The sequence below is a fragment of the Lipophrys pholis genome, assembly GCF_963383615.2.
Source record: "Lipophrys pholis genome assembly, chromosome: 5".
Taxonomy (NCBI): Eukaryota; Metazoa; Chordata; class Actinopteri; order Blenniiformes; family Blenniidae; genus Lipophrys; species Lipophrys pholis.
The window spans coordinates 5,968,152-5,986,311 of NC_137628.1; the positions used below are offsets into that span (position 1 = coordinate 5,968,152).

General features: G+C 43.0%; 1 protein-coding gene across 2 annotated transcripts in view; it reads left to right on the plus strand.

The window, feature by feature from the left end:
• grk4 (G protein-coupled receptor kinase 4) overlaps positions 1-18,160 on the plus strand; it is a 56,570-nt gene that overhangs the window by 16,840 nt on the left and 21,570 nt on the right. For both annotated transcript variants that reach the window (XM_080464148.1, XM_080464149.1), the window contains exons 2-5: positions 2,712-2,807; positions 11,197-11,309; positions 12,366-12,443; positions 14,054-14,154. In XM_080464148.1, coding sequence (XP_080320274.1) covers positions 2,712-2,807; positions 11,197-11,309; positions 12,366-12,443; positions 14,054-14,154 — 388 coding nt within the window. The remainder of the gene's footprint in view (positions 1-2,711; positions 2,808-11,196; positions 11,310-12,365; positions 12,444-14,053; positions 14,155-18,160) is intronic.

Below are 18,160 nucleotides of genomic sequence, written 5' to 3' on the forward strand. Positions count from 1 at the left end.
CTGTTTACATGGCAATGGCAGGAACACCTCTAAACGATGTTTATTTCATATAGGGCCACTAGTGGGAGCTGTTTGTTTTTGTAACGAAAATACAAGGCTTTGCCCCGATTATCAGAGTCCGAATATTAATATTGACATCTGAATAATCCCCCACCCCTGCAGCACGATGCCGCCCTGTCAAGCTTCTCTCAGCTCAGATTTCACTTTAACTTTAGACTGAAATGAACCTGCCGCAACGCTAAGCTGACTTTCGCAGCCAAATACTGCGACTATTCGGATATTTGTCATTAATTGAGCCCGATTATCCAAACAAGGACCAAGTTGGATTGTTATTACGGTGACTGTCATCTATAAAAACAACCAAGTCCCAGGAGAATATGAACTGGGAGTCATGACACTCCAGAGGGAAACATTATTGTTGTTGTCTCTCTACTTGCGCATTTGCAAAAGAACTATTCACTACGGCCACGGTGTGTATGCTTAGATTAAATGGTTCACATTGTTCTTTAAGAATGAAAAGAAAGGTCTCCACCTAGTTGTGTAATTACGTTAGAATAAACAAGCACATTTTAAGAAATGACGGTGCTTTATATGAGCCATTAAACATAAAGCCTTCGACCAAAACATCCGCTAATTCTACGTCAGCGAGCTTCTGTAACGTGGCACTATTATAGTTGGCACGTTGCAAACATATTTATTCACCTCTCACTGTTTTAAGACACAGACGACATTGTAAGAAATGAACATTTCATTTGCTCTAATTGAGGATTTAATACTTAAGGTTGAATTTTTCCACGTGCTTTCAGTGGTTGGATGACATGTAGCATGCATCCGGAGGTGAGAGATGAGGGAGGCGCAGCCCCCTACAGGGGTTGACTGAGGACATTGTTGTTTGACGAGAAAGAATAATCAAATATTCAGTTAAGTGTGTCACTAAACTCGTATTACAAGAACTTCAATAACATTAAGAGGCGAGTTTGGTCTTATAAAGTGTAAATTACACCCAATACTCTGCTTATGTTGGTGTAAAACTGCTGTAGCTTTTCTAAAATGTAAATGTGTGCATGTAGTGATAATAAAAAGCTTCAATCTGGATTCCTACAGGAGCAGGTACCTCAGATCACCCTCGACAAGGAGGCTTCCACACAGGCCTTTTATACAAACACACTCCACTGCATGCATACACTCGTCTGTTAAACCGTGGTGTTGTGCGCCAATCATACTGCCCAACACCGGTGCGTGCGTGTGCATGTGCGTGCGTGTGTGTGTGTGTGTTGGAGGTAATCCGTTTTGGTTATCTGTGGTTTTACGGAGCTGCAGCAAGAGTCCAGGTTTTTTTTGCGAGTGTGTGACGAGATGTATCCTTCACCACACCCTCCGTCACGACGCACCGAGGTGACTGGTGAGGCGAGCCAGCTGTCCCCGCCTCTGGTCACACCAAGGTCAACACACACGCACACAAACACACGCATGCAGAATAGTAACGTTTGTGTATGTGCAAGAGCTGTGCTTTTATACAGTCATCTGCGCTTTACTCTTGCACTAAAGGGAGTCATTTCAGCTCAAACTTGTGGCACGCACGCTGCGTTTGGTTTCGGTGGGACGCTCGCTTCGAGCCGCTCAGATCAAGTGTCATCAGGTTCACATCTATTACGCCGTCAGCGGGTCAAATCCGCAACTGTGTGAAAGCAATTGATTGTTTTATTGGTTTGCATCAGTTGTTATATGTGTCATGGAAAGGAAAACCACTTTGGTCTTACTGTATTTTCTCGATTATAAGTCGCTTCCAACAACAACAAAAAAGACATGAAATACACATCAAATACTGTGGTATTTTAGGTTTTACTTTAGTACTGTAGCCTCATTCTGTGGTCATTCAATGACATCTAGTGGTCACAGTTGGTATGTCACGGTATGTTTTATAAATAATTCGCAGAGAGCCAATAGACTAAAAAACTGCCTGTCACAGTCTGGAAAATGTAGCTTTAATGTATATCATTTATCATTTTAAAAACCCGCAGCACGGTGAGATGCTTTGTCTCCTCATATTTTTTTCAGACTGTCTTCCAATTTTTTTTCTGTTTGTGCTGACTTGGTCTTTTTCACGAACCAACCCTCAATCATAAGCTTGTTTTTAAGACTCGTGTCTGTTTTACCTGCATAATAACAGTCTTTCGGCTATGTGCTGAGCTTTGAGCACTTCAAACGCACGGATAACCTGCTGTTGGAGCAGAAGCACCTCCTGAACAAGACTTTTCAGGCTCATTCCGCTTGCAAAGCGAGAGAAAAACACCAATTATGGAAGGAAAGCTCAAATTTGATCCACAATTTGGCAAAATTAGTACTTAATCTAAGATGCATGCAATATCCATCAGAGTTACTGCAACTGACAACTATTTCATGATCATCACCCTGCTGTGATGTTTCACGTCAAATACAGTTAAACAAATATAAAATATGCTCGTATGGACTTGGTGATGAGTATATGAATGGAAAATGTGTTCTTTAACAAACCTCTGCAGGGTTTTTAAGTTCAACTTGAAATGTGAAATCGTGAAAAATCAAAGTACTGCATTTATGGAGAAAATATAAATCTGCGGTCGGTTACTTCCTTTGTTGATGGATCTGTGGGTATCAGATGTGGGGATAGCTTAAATTCAAGTTGAAGACGAAGTGAAGGGCTGATGGAAACGTGTCTTTGTGTCTCTCAGGTGGAGGCGGAAAGCGGAACGGTCGCAGCAAGAAATGGAAAGAGATGCTGAAACTCCCGCACATCAGCCAGTGTGAAGAGCTGCGCCGCAACATTGGTAAGTGTGTGTGTGTGTGTGTGTGTGTGTGTGTGTGTGTGTGTGTGTGTGCGTTGAAAAGATAACTTTGCCACTCTGCGTTGTTGGGGTGGGTCGGTCTGCAGGGGGAAGTTCAGATTGGACTTCCTTCCTGCTTCTACCCGTCTCCACCCGCCGTTACAGGCAGGAAGCCGTGTGTGTGCGTGTGTGCTGGGAATCTGTTTGCAGTTGTTTCTCCATATCAAAGCCTGTTTCGACGTTACACGCGCGTCTGTTCACACATCGGATCGGAACGTAGCTTCCTTCCTGCCCCCAACACCCAGGTTTAACTTGAAAGCACCGGCAGCAGGATTTTCTCTTTTTGTGGCCCAGACCAGAGCTCCTCGCTCCCCCACCCCGCCACCCCGCCACCCCCCCACCCCCACCCCCAACCCGCTGTGGCTCCCTGAATGCCACAGCGCAAGTGTGTGTGTGCGTGTGTGTGCGTGTTGTAGTGCGTCACAGCTATCTCTGCCAGAGATTGCTGCGCTACCCTCCCCCACAGACTCACATACCCTCCCTCTCTTTCTGTCTCCCTCCCACTATCTGTACCTCTCTCTTTCTCTCCTTCAGTCTTTCTATTTTACAACAGGAGGAGAGATCTTTTAAGGACAGGAAAGGATATGAGGGTGGCAGAGTGAAAGATGTAGATGCACGCACTCTCCCTATGTCTCCTACTTGTCCCTTGTCGTTTTTTTCTCTTCGCATCACAAATCGGCACCCACAGATTTCATAAACTTGAATTTATCCGTTGTCTCATGCACGTTCCATAAATGTGAATCTCTTGTATTCCTCCACATTATGAAAACTTTTCATAAGAAGCTGAGACTGGACTCATAGGCTGCCTGCATGCGTACGTGATGGTACCAGCTGTTCAGGTTTACATACGTCACTGTTACAGAGACGGGATTGCATAATTTCCGTATCGGAGAGTGTGAGATCAAAATAATCCCCCTTGTGTTTTTAAACACTTAATGTTTGGTGACGCAGGCGCACACACAGAAAGATACTCTTGCAAGGATACACACGTAAGCCCATTTACACTGTAGGCACACTGGATGGAAAGATACAGTATGGCGACTGATAGTGGTGTCTTTGTTGTGTCTTGATAATGTCAGGCATTTGACCTTAGCCTTGACAAGTGAGCGGTGGTTCTAGGAAGCCTAGATTACATTATGTGGGCTGCAGCCACTTTCTTGTTCGCCACAGACCTCTCTCCTTCTCCGTCCAGCTCTCCTTCTCACTTTCCCTCTCCAATATCACATCTTGTACTTTCAAACCTGGAAAACGTTCGCCTGTCCAACACGCTCCTGAAACCAGGGGGATTTTGAATGCCGGCGAAAAGCTGGCGGTGCGTAGCAGTAGTGAGCGTTGGCCAACACTTGACACTATTACACACTTTTGTGCTGATCATTCACTGTCTTACTCATCCGTTTGTGCCTCATTTGAGAGTTTCAGTTAATTGCGTCGTACTTCACCACCGGCACAGACAGTTTTTTTACCATGTTCGTTTGAAATGGTACACAACGCAACACTCTCGTCGCAATCGTTTCTCTCTCTCAAATGTCTGAGAGAGACACTCACTTACAGCCTAAGTCGATATACTTTATGCGATACCATTTATAAGTGAAAACGGTAACCTATGGTAGCTTTTTGGCTGTTCAGTGCTTTCAGCTTCACTCGCCATCGTGTAAAAAAAAAAAAAAAAAAAAAAAATGCAAAACTGCACATGTGCGATATGGTCGTAGTCGGTAGTTTATCTGCACATGTATGAGTAGATGGACAACAATAGAAATGACAGATACCAGGCAGTTTGTGCTGCTCAATATTTCGAGCAATAATTACTACAATGATCTGCATATGTGGAGACATTTCTTACAGGGACTGAGCGGGCATGTGTGACAAAGAAAGGCATAGCAGAATGATGTGACCATCCAAGCTTCTTTAACCTAAGTGCATGCGTACAAAGAGCACCAACTAGTGGCCTGACAGTATTTACACGTGTACGGTGGCCATTTTTATAATATTACTATCTGAGCATGATACTTTTCTGAAACTAAAATCAATGCAGTTTCCAGTGGATCCTCTGAAGTACCTCAGGGCCTTACAGTCTGTTCCAGTAGTAAATAAGTTGCCCTACTGGCTTAAAAGTAGTTAAATACTTTGCGAGGGCAGAGAAATGTTTGTTTTCTGAGGGTGGAAACAACAAGAACAACCGTAATTCTGGTCAGGGCAGTTCAGACGTCGCAAGAAACTTCAGAGAAGTCCTCGCAGCCATTTACGTGTCTTAATGTCTGACAGGAAGTGTCAGATCTTCCTACTCCTGCACCGCCTTTCGTGCCAGAGGAAAAGCAGAAATGCTACTAACTATGGCCACAGAAGTTATCGGGCATCTCACGAAAAAAAAAAGTTCTGCGGATGTGTTGAGAAAAAAAAAAAAGAACGTCATCCATCAGGAAAAAAGGCAAATTTATCTTGTGGATGAGTATCGACTCTAAAGCAGAGGTGTTTCTAGCGACCTCGCTCAGATCGGTCAAAATTATTCCAGTGTGGAAGGAAGTGATGCAATTCCAAGTGAACAATCCTGTGGTCAGAGACAACTGGAACACAATGTTACATTAATATTACCTAGGAAAGTGTTTTAAAATGTATTTCTGGTGTTGACATGTTAAAGTATCTGTTACAGAGTTCAGATGAGTCCAGATGTATAATAACTTTTTCCTTTTGTCCTCCACCGTTTAACGGAAATAGTGAATGGACTTCGCATTGTTTGTCAGAATGACACATTTATGCACACAATCATGCTTCAATGGTGACAGCTGCCATGGAAAGTGCTAAACTTCCATTGTTAGTGGTTCAGGATTCAAAAACGTTGTGTTTTCGCCCATTTCTCACGTAGTGAGGGTATTTTCAAAAACTTTCGCCTTGGGAGCCTTTTTCAATAAGTTGTATTTTCAGTGGCTCCGAGCACCGTTCTCGTGTGAACAGACACCCAAAACACTACAAAAGCTTTGTGTTTTCATATGAAAATCTTGTATAAACGGGGCGTGAATCGATGGAGAGAATTCATCCCGATCGGAAAAAGGCCTCTATTGATGTGAAACTAGATGCTGAAATTGAAAGAGGAAACGGTGCAGGTTACCCATCCACAGCTTTAAGAGATGGTAAGTTTGATGTAGTAATATTCTTCTTTTTTTTTTTTCTGAGTTTGCACTTTTGCACTCTTGCGTAAAAGAGTATTTATATGACAGATGTATGCATCACCCAAAATTCTGCCATGTGGCGTGTTGCTCAATCGGTCGGTTACTCGGAAACATGGGAACACACATTGCGCCACGGTTTCTTTGTGTCACCTCAGTGACTGACAGACGGTGCTGTGATTCAGCGTGATGGTGGAATCCGATGTCCGCTGAAACAGCCAGAAAGCCTGCAAATCAGACTGAAACTGTCCTGAACCCACCCCTCTCCCACCCCCCAGCTCTCAAACCTGTTCGTCTGAAACCTTATCTGGAGGGCTATAGTAAAGCAAAGCCTCTGCTCGCTGCCTTTAAAGCCCTCGGTGTAACGATATGCAATACAGGATCAGGAAGCAGGATTCGCGGTCGCCCCGGAGGAGAAGCTATTGAAACTACATCTGAGCCAGAGTGGAAAAGTTGACTTTGCTGGTCTTCGAATTGTAGTTTCACATCACAGTCGCAAACAAATGAGCTTTTTGAACTGAAGACGCGTGATCAAACAAGAAGCTTCCTTATTGGATACTGATTTTAAAATCTCTGAACGCCAACAACTGTGAAACTACATAAAACCTCTATGTAGATTTGCTCTCTGCGATCCACTATAATTACCCTCTCAAACTGCTCAAACACAGGAAGGAGATCTTTTAGAGTAGAATTGGTTCGTGGATTTTCTAACAAGATGGTTGCTCCCTTGCTGAACCTACACCAGGATCATTATTATATTGCTTTACTTAGTTGTTCAAAGTCAAATCCAATGCAAGACTGAGATCATTTTGGCTGCATTTGCAAAGCAACAAGATCAAGGATGTAAGTGTTCACAGCTGCTCTGCACATACAAGGGGCAGATTTTCATAGGACTGCTCAATATATCGCACATTTATCATTGTCGTAAAGGTGTGTTTATACATAACGACAACAAGTCAGGAATCGAGCGAATCTATGATTCAGGGCAGAGGCCTCACGTGCCGTTACAGACAGTCGTGATCTGTTATCATGCGTTACAAGTAATGGCATGAAACGCTGGCAAATCATCACAAGTCATTACGCATGATCACCAATATTGTTCCGCGGTGTTGCGCGCCATTGCACGTTGTCATTTTCTCTCACCAATCTGTCAGGAATGTGGCGAATCGGGAGAATTTGGTATATAAAGTGGTGGATTTTGCTCTGAAAGATGTGGGCAGCCGCCCAGGGCTCAATCTGTGAAGGAGCGCGCTGCCCATGAGAGGAAAAGAGGATCACCAGATGCAGTCTGATTGAAGCGCGGGTGTTCACCCAGGGTGTAACAAAAGCCAGGTCTGCGACTGGGTGTATAGATGTGGCTCCAAACACGCCCCAGTCATTCTACCATAAGCTGCTGAACAGTTCACACACTCCAGATTGAGCCACATCCAGAGAAATGCCATAGGGTTGTGTAGAGAGGAGGATGCAGCAGGGGAACGAATGCTGTCACGCTGTATAGTGCATCACAACTCATCCACTTGCTCAGTTGTGAACTTCACGTATCAAGACAAGTCTTGCTATTCTTGGAAGATTTTTTTTTTTGGCAGCCTAAGACATGTTTCACAAATATCAGGAATGTCACACACCGATACGCCCATTAAAGAACCTTATTCAAATGCATTATGCCACATAAGGAATGTCAGGAATGTGGCAGGAATGATGGGAAAATTATGTTCGTAACACTTCGTGCTTACGTGTAAACGCACCTTAACATTAATGTGCACGACATACATATTGTAAGACTGACAGAACTTCAAAACTGCCTTGATTACATGACCACGATGCTTGGAACCACAGAAAACACAACTTTTTGAAAATGGCTCTCAAGGTGGAACTTTTCATAGATGCTCCGACTCCGTCTCCATGGAAACGGGGAACCTTTCTGAAAAGCTGCCACTGCGCATGTGCACCACGGCCGTAATGAAGAGTTCTTCTGTACATGCATCACTAGATGGACAATAACAACAATGTTTCCTCCAGAGTGTCATGACTCCCAGTCTATGTTCTCCTGGGACTTGTTAGTTTTATAGTTAAGCGTCACCGTAATAACGATCCAAATTGGTTGTCTGTCCATACCAAATGTCCGTCTACTCCCGTTGTTAATGTTTATAGTGCGTTTTTCTGTGCTTACATGTATGGGATTTCAATAAAAAAACAAATCACAGCACCCACTAGTGGCCCTATATGAAAATTACATTGTTAAATCTGTGCATGTTCCCAATAGATGCGCACCCCTGAGGGTTTCACTCGCGCACTGCGTGTCTATTGGGAACAATAGGGTATTTAAGTATTCTTATGAATCGACAGGGTGCTTTTATTTATTGGAACAAATCTCAAGGCACAACAACAATAACCTCTATTTATGTTGTTTTATTTTTCGCAAAGCCTAATGTTATCACATGTTCATTAAATTTTGTGCAACCTTTGGTTGTTATCAGAATAACTTATTTTAACACCGTTGACTTTATCTGGCATGCAGATCTTTGCACCCATGTGTGAGTCTTTAGTGACCTCCAGCACTTTTGCTTGGCAGATTTTGAAAGTAATCTTTGTAAAATAGGCAAAAAACACTCGCTTGCACATTTTTCGAGAATGCTACAGCCTTAAAATCAGGATAAACCTAAGCGTCCTCCTGCTAAGAGGGTTGAAGTGAGGTCAACATGTTAATTTGGACCCAACTTGACAGAAATCCACATGCTGGGACATTTTGATACAGTTACGTAGTTATGAACAACCCATTGACTGTTGTTCTGACCTGGTCAGATGATCACGCTGCAGGAGAAAACACTTCGCAGTTCAGATTAACTACTGTACCAATGCTGTGGGATCGGGGAGCCACCACAATCGGGCCTCTCTGTGATCAAAGATAAATGCGAATGTCTGAAGGCAAGTCTAAAGCAATGCAGTTAAAGATCTCAGTCAGATTATGTGAAAGGGCCTCTGTTGTTCAGTTTGAACACACAGTGGCCGAGCTGCGGATGGGGAAGTCGTAAAAAATAAAAATACCCATCATATCTCTGCACTCTTCTGTTTGCTCACTAAAGTGATAAGTTTGGTTTTGTGGTCCTGTGAGTGTTGAGTTTGAATGAAGAGCGGCCATGCAGAGCACAGAGGAATGCTGTGTGATAAACAGTGCAGCTGGCCCGGCAGTTGCAGAGATTTGATTTATAGTTGGAGGTTGTCCTGTGGCTGTCGCCACCATTTCCATCTTGAGCACCCCTCCTCCTCTTCCTCCTCCTCTCCTGAACATAAATGCACACATATTTGAATGTGTGTAGCCTATTTTGGGCTGTACATTTATCTTGTCTGACAATCGGCAGACACATGTACTCATGCAATGATGGAAAATGTTCTGAGTCTTCTTCCTCATTTGGTGCAAGAGGAAGTATGACTCAAATGGAGGTTATTAGTGCTAATAGGCCGGGGCCAGCTGCACGGGAGAAACATGCATGGAGAACACACGGTGAAAAGAAATGCCTTTTCGTTTCCAAATTTTCTGTTTAAATGTCGTTTATTCGGTTTTTGATCAATATTAATGCTTCAGAATGTAAGGGTGTACAACATTTTTCAGACTCATCACGCTATCCACATGCACGATACACATATCATGACCTACAGAACTGTGCTTTCAGATATTTGTCCATGCAGGAAAATGCAACCTTTTGAAAATGCTCCAATTCTGTCTTTGTGTAAACGTGGGAAAACACAACTTTCTGGAAACGCTCAAGACCTTGTGTCCGTGTAGACGCGCGAAATGCTGCTGCTGTGCATGTGCACCACGGGCCTAGTAAACAGTTCTTCTGCACATGCTCAGTAGATGAACAATAACGACAATGCTTTCCTTCAAAGGGTCAGGACTCTCAGTCCAGGTTCTCCTGGGACTTTGTTAGTTTTATAGTTGACAGTCAGCCTAGTAACAATTCAACTTAGTCGTCTGTTCAAACGAATGTCCGTGTACTCCCATCGGTAATGTTTATAGTATATTGTTCTCTGCTTATGTGTGTGTGTGGTTTCGTTACAAAAACAAATGACAGCACCTACTAATGGCCCAACATGAAAACTACATTGTTTTCGGTGATTCTGCTGTTTTAATATAAATGGACATCGTTTTTAAAACGCTGCCATGCAAGCATGAAAATGTAAATATGAAACGTTGTCGTGCAAACGGTGCACCACTCCAGAACAGTCCAGAAAGTATTGGTTCACTGTAAAATTCCCATCAGTGTGAATGTGTCTCTCTGTAACGAGCTGATGACCTGACTGAACTGAAGATGCATCTAACAGAGAATCAGAAACTCACTTGAGCAATATTCTGACATGATGGAGAAGAAGTGATCAAACACAGACTGACTACATTTAAAACCACAACTTCCTGCAATGTGCGACTGATTAATGTTCCCACACAGCATCATCCTCATTCCCATCTCAAGATTTTTAAGATGCAGCATTTTAAAGCCTTGTTAATAACCACATCCAGTCTCTGCAGCTGGTTTGTATTCCGCTTAGTCATCGAGTCATCCGTTCATGTGCACCTGACCCTTGACCTACTCAGACCGGTGTCCTTCAATCACATCCAGCAGCACTGAAAGCTAAAAATTAGACCCCAAAAATACAAACACGCCACTTCTACAGAACTACGTCCAGGGGGAAAGAAATCCCAAAACAAACAAAGGGTTTTGCATAACATTGAATGTGAATATTTTATTCATGGGTTTCATTTCGAACAAAATACAAAGAAGCGACACGCCCACAAATGTTCCACATTGACGTCACAGCTTCATACGAGATACAGTGACGCATGGCAAAGACGATAAAAAGAGAGACGTCGCACGGATCTGCAACAAAGTATATGAAACAACAATAACAGTAACTACACTAAAATCCCTCCTGATAATTGTGTTTTCTTCGTGCTTCAATGAAACATATTAAGCTGAGATGATCAACTCTATTTGAATTGTCAGCACAAATAAACATGTTTAGGCTTTGGAAGAGAACGTTTGTGTGAAACTTTGACGATGAAAGAAGTAATTAATCACGAGCTGGAGCCTCACATGTCATATTGAAGATGTAGAGAGAGGTTCTCTCTTGTTTCCCGCCTCACGATCGGCTTCCTCCTCTGTTTCTCCTCGCAGAGAGGGACTACACCAGTCTATGTGAGAAGCAGCCCATCGGCCGGCTGTTATTCCGTCAGTACTGTGACACCAGGCCAGAGCTGAAGCGCTGCATCGAGTTCATGGACGCTGTGGTAAGACTTTCGCCGGAGCTGTTATTCCTGCGTGTTCTCACATTGTCTTATATGTGAAGTTGGTTTTCTCCTTGTGCCTGTGGTGTTTCCTCCTGTGTCTTTGTCTATGGCGTGTTCTCATTCTGCCTGTGACTTCTCCCATGAGAGCGGCACGGACCAGAGCTGTGAAGCCGGGAATAAACAGGAGAGGAAAGTCCTCCGCCTGCTCATGGCAGCAGCGCAGGACGGCGGGCGGGGTGGAGCGGGCGCGAGGGGGGTGATTAGACGGGCTGTCATGGATCATACCCCTCCCCTTCTTCCTCCATGCACTCCTCCATGAGGTCAAGCCCACGTCAGAGGCAGTTCCCCTGGGGGAGCAGGCCGACACAGGCCCCAGCTTGTGTCTGGGTCCCTGGTGGTATGCGAGAAAGGAAAAAGGGGTGGTGGGGGGGGGAATCATGCTTATTTAATGAGAAAATACTTTAGTGTTTTTAAAGGTGGGCATACGGTTCAAGCACTGGGAGTCGCACATACTTAATCCCACTGACAAAACAGCCCAGAAAGTAATGAGTAACTTTTGAGCCGGGCTTCCCTCCCCCCAGAGGACTTCACATCTTGGCTGCGATGCTTCGGAGCGCGACCCGGTCCCATTCCTCCCTTCAGAAAATGTTTTTATACAAAACACGAGCCTCCAAGCCGTCGAACTCCAGACCCTCTCCCTGCGTACGGCCATATTTGATCAAAAACACAATCTGCGCTGGTGTGACGGGGCGAAAGCGGAGGCGTCGCCCTGGTGGGTGGCAGATGTAACGCGGGAAAGCGTGAACACGGTTGCCAGTTTTCCGGCCCGAATGAGATGGCGTGTTTTTGTCACGGCTAACATGTCACTGTTCGTAGGCCGTCTAACGCTCGCTTCTATTTCCATTTCTTTCTTATTAACCCGCCGCCCTCCTGTCTGTGTCTTCTTCTTCGCCGGCTGGTGCCCGTGTCTCTCTGGCCTTATTTGGAGAGGTATTAAAGATGGCTGAACGAGCACGGCCCGGCGTGGCTGCTCACGCTTCTGCTTTCCTCCGACAGGCCATGTACCAGCTCGCTCCTGATGAGAAGAGGAGGGACTGTGGACTGAATGTTTTAGACACATACTTTAATAACGGGGTAAGACACACAAACACTGCAGCTCCACGAGAACGCGCCCTCATGTCTTCATTAATCATTCTGACATCAGTTTAAAAAAATATTCACAGCAAGCAATTTAAACCATCCACCTCCAAAATGACCTGTTTTATGTTTATTATCGTAACAGTACTGTCACATTTTGACCATACTCTGGAATAAAGCAAAGGATATATTACATATATGTGTTATTGTTGGAGTATGCGGGATGAAAATGTCTAGCATACTAACAATTACTACACAAAATGACTACAATTTCAAAATAAAGCCAATTTTAATGAAACCCTCTGGTTTAAAATACCATGAAATGCCCAACAATCTTCTCCTGTTGCATTATGCATGTTGAAACAAACTCACCCTGACAGCCCTTACTATAAACCTTTTTAGTCTACTTATTGGTGACTTAGCAGAATTAAGACTTTAAAACTTGATTATTTGCTTCTTAAATAATATTGCACATAAAGATAAAATGGTAATATTACAAGTGAAAGAAAATAAGTTTCAGTTCTGTTATTTGTGTGACACACTGCAATATTCTCTTCGGGTTACAACACCACTGCATCTCAAAAAACTGAATATCATCAAAAATTGATGAATAATTACATACTTCCATTAAGAAAAAATTGGGAAAAACATTTCATCTCGTGGAATATTTGCATATATATTGATGCTCATTTATTTTAATGGATCATGAGATCAAACAAAGATTCAAACATAAACTGCTTGCAAAATGTTGGTTTATATGTAAGAAATCCAAACTAAAAGTTTTATATAGTAGTTGTCTGAAATATTTTCTTTCTACATTCTCGCGGGTTCGCCACTGACATGCAGATTTCAGTTATTAACTGTAAAAAGTTTAAAACGGTGTGTCACAACAAAATGTATAACACAGCATGACTTAAACATGGTGAAATGTTATTACATATTAATTAATTTTCAAAAATAAATTTTTAATCAATTCTACGAATCATGAACTGAAGTGACAGAAGAGCTCAACATACATGTGAAGTCATTTGAATTCATTCTGTTTTATACAGTTCGAACTTTGACATTAAAGTGAAGATTACATTTTTAATTATTTATGTTTTTTTTGTACAGTTTGAGTGAAGTGAAGCAGAATTGGGGCCGATTGGTTCAGATTTATTGCTCTTTGTGAGCTGTTACACTTTCCTCACTGCAGTTAGTATTTAAAACCAGACAAAGCAGGGCGACCACATCCAAACAATTATGTTTTTCTGGCCACATAACATAAGGAGTGTAGTGTGAAAGCAACCGCCCAAGGGTGCACACCAACAGGTTTGAGGTAAATATGCTCTGATAGTCTTGACTGACTGCATTGTGGGCTGTGGTGGGAACGTGGTGAAGCAATGGTGCAAAAAAAAGGAAAATATAGGTGGACGTTGGTCCCCGAGGGAAAACGTAAACATGAAAGCGTGCCGCGCTTGATTAGTCATGAAAACATTTTGGAAAAACACACACCTCACAGTTGTGAATATGCCTCCACGCGGACAGAAATCAGACGACTCTCATTTGATTTATCATGCTGAAATTTGTCCTTCATTTTCGGTCTCCGTGTCCCTTTCATCCTGAAGTCGGCAGCCCATCTGCCTGATATTCCCCAGGACGTCGTCGCTGGGTGCCGGGAGAGGCTGGAGCAGAGTCCGTGTAAGGAGCTCTTCAATGACTGCACCAAGTAAGTCTGTGGTCAGAACACCTACACTCAGAGGACACTTTAACATGTCTCTTAACAGTCTCAATCAGCTCCGTGGAAGCACAGGTGTGAATACACCTGACACACAGTGACCATTTGGCGTCCCAACTTAAAGCACGTTGAGTGGAGGAGCAGTGAGGACTTGAGTCTGTGTGAGATACCTTCAGGGACAGGCTGAGTGTCGGTCACTTGTGTTTTGAAGGTGTCCGGAGCAGAGGTCATTGTTCAATGTATTGTTTCCAGATGGAGATGCAGATGCAGATGTAAACATTTACAGACTGTACACACACTAACATTTAGTTATGAATATCAGCGCGACTTAAATCACTGACCAACAGCTGATTTGTTATACATTTATAAATGAGTGGCACCATTGTGATGGCTCCAAGCTCTCTGATCCACCAAACATCCCTCTATTCCAACTGAAGCATCTTTGCACATCTTCACTTCGCATTTAGTTGTTTCACGGCACAGATGCAGATTTGACGTTACATTTAAATGATGGCATGTTATGTGTACTGCAAAGGTGCAGGTAATGTGTGTAAATTAAACCCAAAATACTCACTTGAATCATGTTAAAGTCACAGCTATAATTCTATTGTTTGGGGATGCACAATCAAGGTGGGACCTGGAGGGCTGTATTGTATACACACGTATAGACCTGCACACACGCTCACACACACACATAGACATGCAAACACACACACAGTAGAGCTCAATGGAAAAAGAGCATTGCACAGAGAGAGCATCCGGATGGCTGGCATGAGAACAACAGCCACCTCAGTGCACGCACGCACGCACGCCTGCACGCCTGCACGCCTGCAGGTGTTTCTGCTTCCTGCTCTGAGAGTCTGGAGAAGCAAACAGACCAGGGATTATTAGTCCCAAATGTATTTCTCATTGCGCAACACACACAAGCACAGACCTCAAACTAACTTTGTATTAGTCCACTAATTTCACTGTGACACTGATTCAGCTGCGCTGGACTGTTGATGAAAGGACCTCACATACGTTGGTAATAATAAGTCATGTAATGCACAATGAATACAATCATATTGCAAATTTTCACTTCATCACTTAACAGTGGTGCTCTAGAATAAGTGGTGACTCTAAGTAACCTGGAGGTGTCGCTCTATCTACATGTGTAGTTGATCATCTGTGTTAGCTCTCTTTGGACTCATTATTATAGAACATCGGGTTTCAGACTGACACTGTAAAACAAAGAGCGCAAAGCACATGGGGATCTTTACACTCTTCCATCCCCACAAGCTTTGATTCACACCAATTAGTGATTTGTAGTTAAATGAAAAACAGCCTGATGACTTGCAGTTTGACGTTATTGTGGGGATCGGTAGGAAATGAAAACACTTCTCATGCTGGTTCAATGCCTTCAGTTGAAATGAACTGTAAGTCTTTATTTATAGTCTGTGACAATCATCAAAAAGAGTTTAATGTATGTAATAAATCTGTATTGCACTTTATAAGTTCCCAAACTAATTCCAGACTCTTCCTGCTACTGAGCCGTAAAGGACTTTTTTAAGCTTCGCAGAAGTTGAAGTCATTCCTCCACAGCCCTGCAATCCAATCCAATATTATTTCATTTCTTCAGGAGGCTCAGGCCACGAACTTCCAGTTCCACTGGTACAAGGTTGCCCTCTTTCTCCAGAATACCGCCGAATGTTTCTCCTTTGTTACCTCCGTGTTACAATCTGTCCACTTGACCGTTCGGTTTTAAACCACAGCGCCAGATATCTCCGAGATGTAGCTAGAACCTCGTACGACAGCGACAGTGTTGCCACGGAAAAACATCATCTCATCCTTGTTGAATTGGTTCCTATCAGCTCCTCCGACACAGAGGAACAAATTGTCTTTGTGTCTAATCCCAATGCAGATTTGTGACCGTTTGAATGCGATTGACATCCGGGGCGATATCTTCAGGAAGCGAAGAATCACACTGAACCTCCCACCGTGATATCTATGGGCTCACATTAAAAAAAAAAGAAAAGAAATTCTCATTCATCACACCTTTCCTATACAGCACAGCCCATTCTAATTTATTGAAAACATATGTCATTAGAAATGTACTAAGATTGATGACTGTATATCATCTGGAGAGCGCTCGATAGATTGACGGGAAGCCAGGCGTTCGTTTCCGTGTCCTGGCCAAACCTGAATCACCCAAGTCTCAGGATGTGGCCACACACAGACATTTGGATTGGAAAAAGTTTGACCAGGCTGTGATTCAGTTTAGCTTCGACAGGGAAAAAAAAATAAAAAATCTAAATTTCTGCGAAGAAACGTAGGAAAAGTGGGAATCATAGTTGGGAAAAACCACTGTACTGTATGTTCTCCGTCTGCATTCTTATCTTGGGAGATCACACGAGAGAGCTGCTGAGGAGCAGCTGAATTCATAAAATCTTCCGGTCTGGGCGTCCGTATTAGCCTTGACAGACCGTTATACTGAAGCCAGAAATATTTCAAGCTGAATGAATGTGCTGATGGATTATTCCCTGGAGATTTTACATCCAGATGTTTTGAATTGAGTTTGACGTTTTGTTTAGTTGATCCTAATTTCATTCAAATATCGTTTTAAAATAATTTTTTTTTTTTTTTATGTGTGTTGGGAGGATTTGCTTGAGGGCTGGGAGGATGAGAAAGAAAGAGGCGACTGAAGAGACACAGCAGGATTTGTTTATTCGAGAAAAAAAAAAAAAGAGAGAGAGAGAGAGACCGAAATGTGCCGGTGGAGGGAGACTGAACAGGGCAGTGTGGGTTTGTTTGTTTGACTGAAACTGTAAACGTCACTCGCTGTGGTCACGATGAGCCCAGCACACGCACACACACCTGTCCAGTTTCTTTCTTTTGGCCTGTTTGGTCGGTTTCCTTCCCTTCTGCCTTCAAAAGTAATTAAAGGTGGACTGGCATTCAGGCTTCATTCTCATTTCAAAGGGCCTTTATTTAACCAGATAAGTCCCACTCGGGTGCAGGATTGCTTATTCAACAGAGGCAAGGCTGCAGCAACAACCTGATCATATGAAAAGCTTTCATCGAGACATTTAACTTAACCTTATGTAACTGTTGTGTCCATATAACCCAGAGAAATAGTTTCCTTCTTTCTGTTCTCCACTTTCTCGGAAAAGCCAGTGTTCCAGTTCATGAAAAATTGCAAGTCGGAAAACCACAGACGCCTCCAGGAAAACTGTAGCGCTCGCCCTTGGAGTGTAAATAAATTAACTGCGTGGTGTTTCGATGCCAGCTGAGTCGAGAACTGGCTTCATCATCGACTGGATAAGTGACGAAAGGTCTTCCAGGACGCATGACAGAGTCCAGTTGACTTGATTCAATTGCTTTTGAGATGGATTTCGTTCAAAGGAACAGAGCAGAGGAGACAAGAGCTGGCTGGAGGCTTTGTGAAGCGTCAGAAACGACGTCTAGATGCTGTAAATACAACATTTAAAGAGTGTCTATTAGGGTTGCAGGATCGTTCATTACTGCCATATCAATATGCATAAAATACATATTGCAAAAGACAGACTGAACTGTGATAACGTCTCTTTCCATGCACTTTGAATTCTGCTCTGCAGATACAAAAATAGCCTTATTTTAAATATGAGACATTGACGACCCCAATTCTTTCATACCTGATGGCCACAGAGGACAAATCCGAGGTCAACACACTGCCTTTTCTTCTTCTCGTGTAAATTGGGGGCAAGACAATAACAGTTGTTTCTAAAAGCAAATCCCAAAACGCCCAGACATCGACAACTCGGAGTTCAGAGGACAATTGAAACAGTCAATGTCTCACAATAAAGGGCATAAGTGAAGTGTGAGGAAACCAGTTTGTAATTGATCCAAGCACACAATAAGATACGCGACTCAATAAGCGCATACATTGAATAGATGCAGCTCTGCATGTGTCATTTAAACACATTTCCACAATGAAAAAAACAAAAAACAAACTAGATTTATTTTATCAGTCAGATTTTAA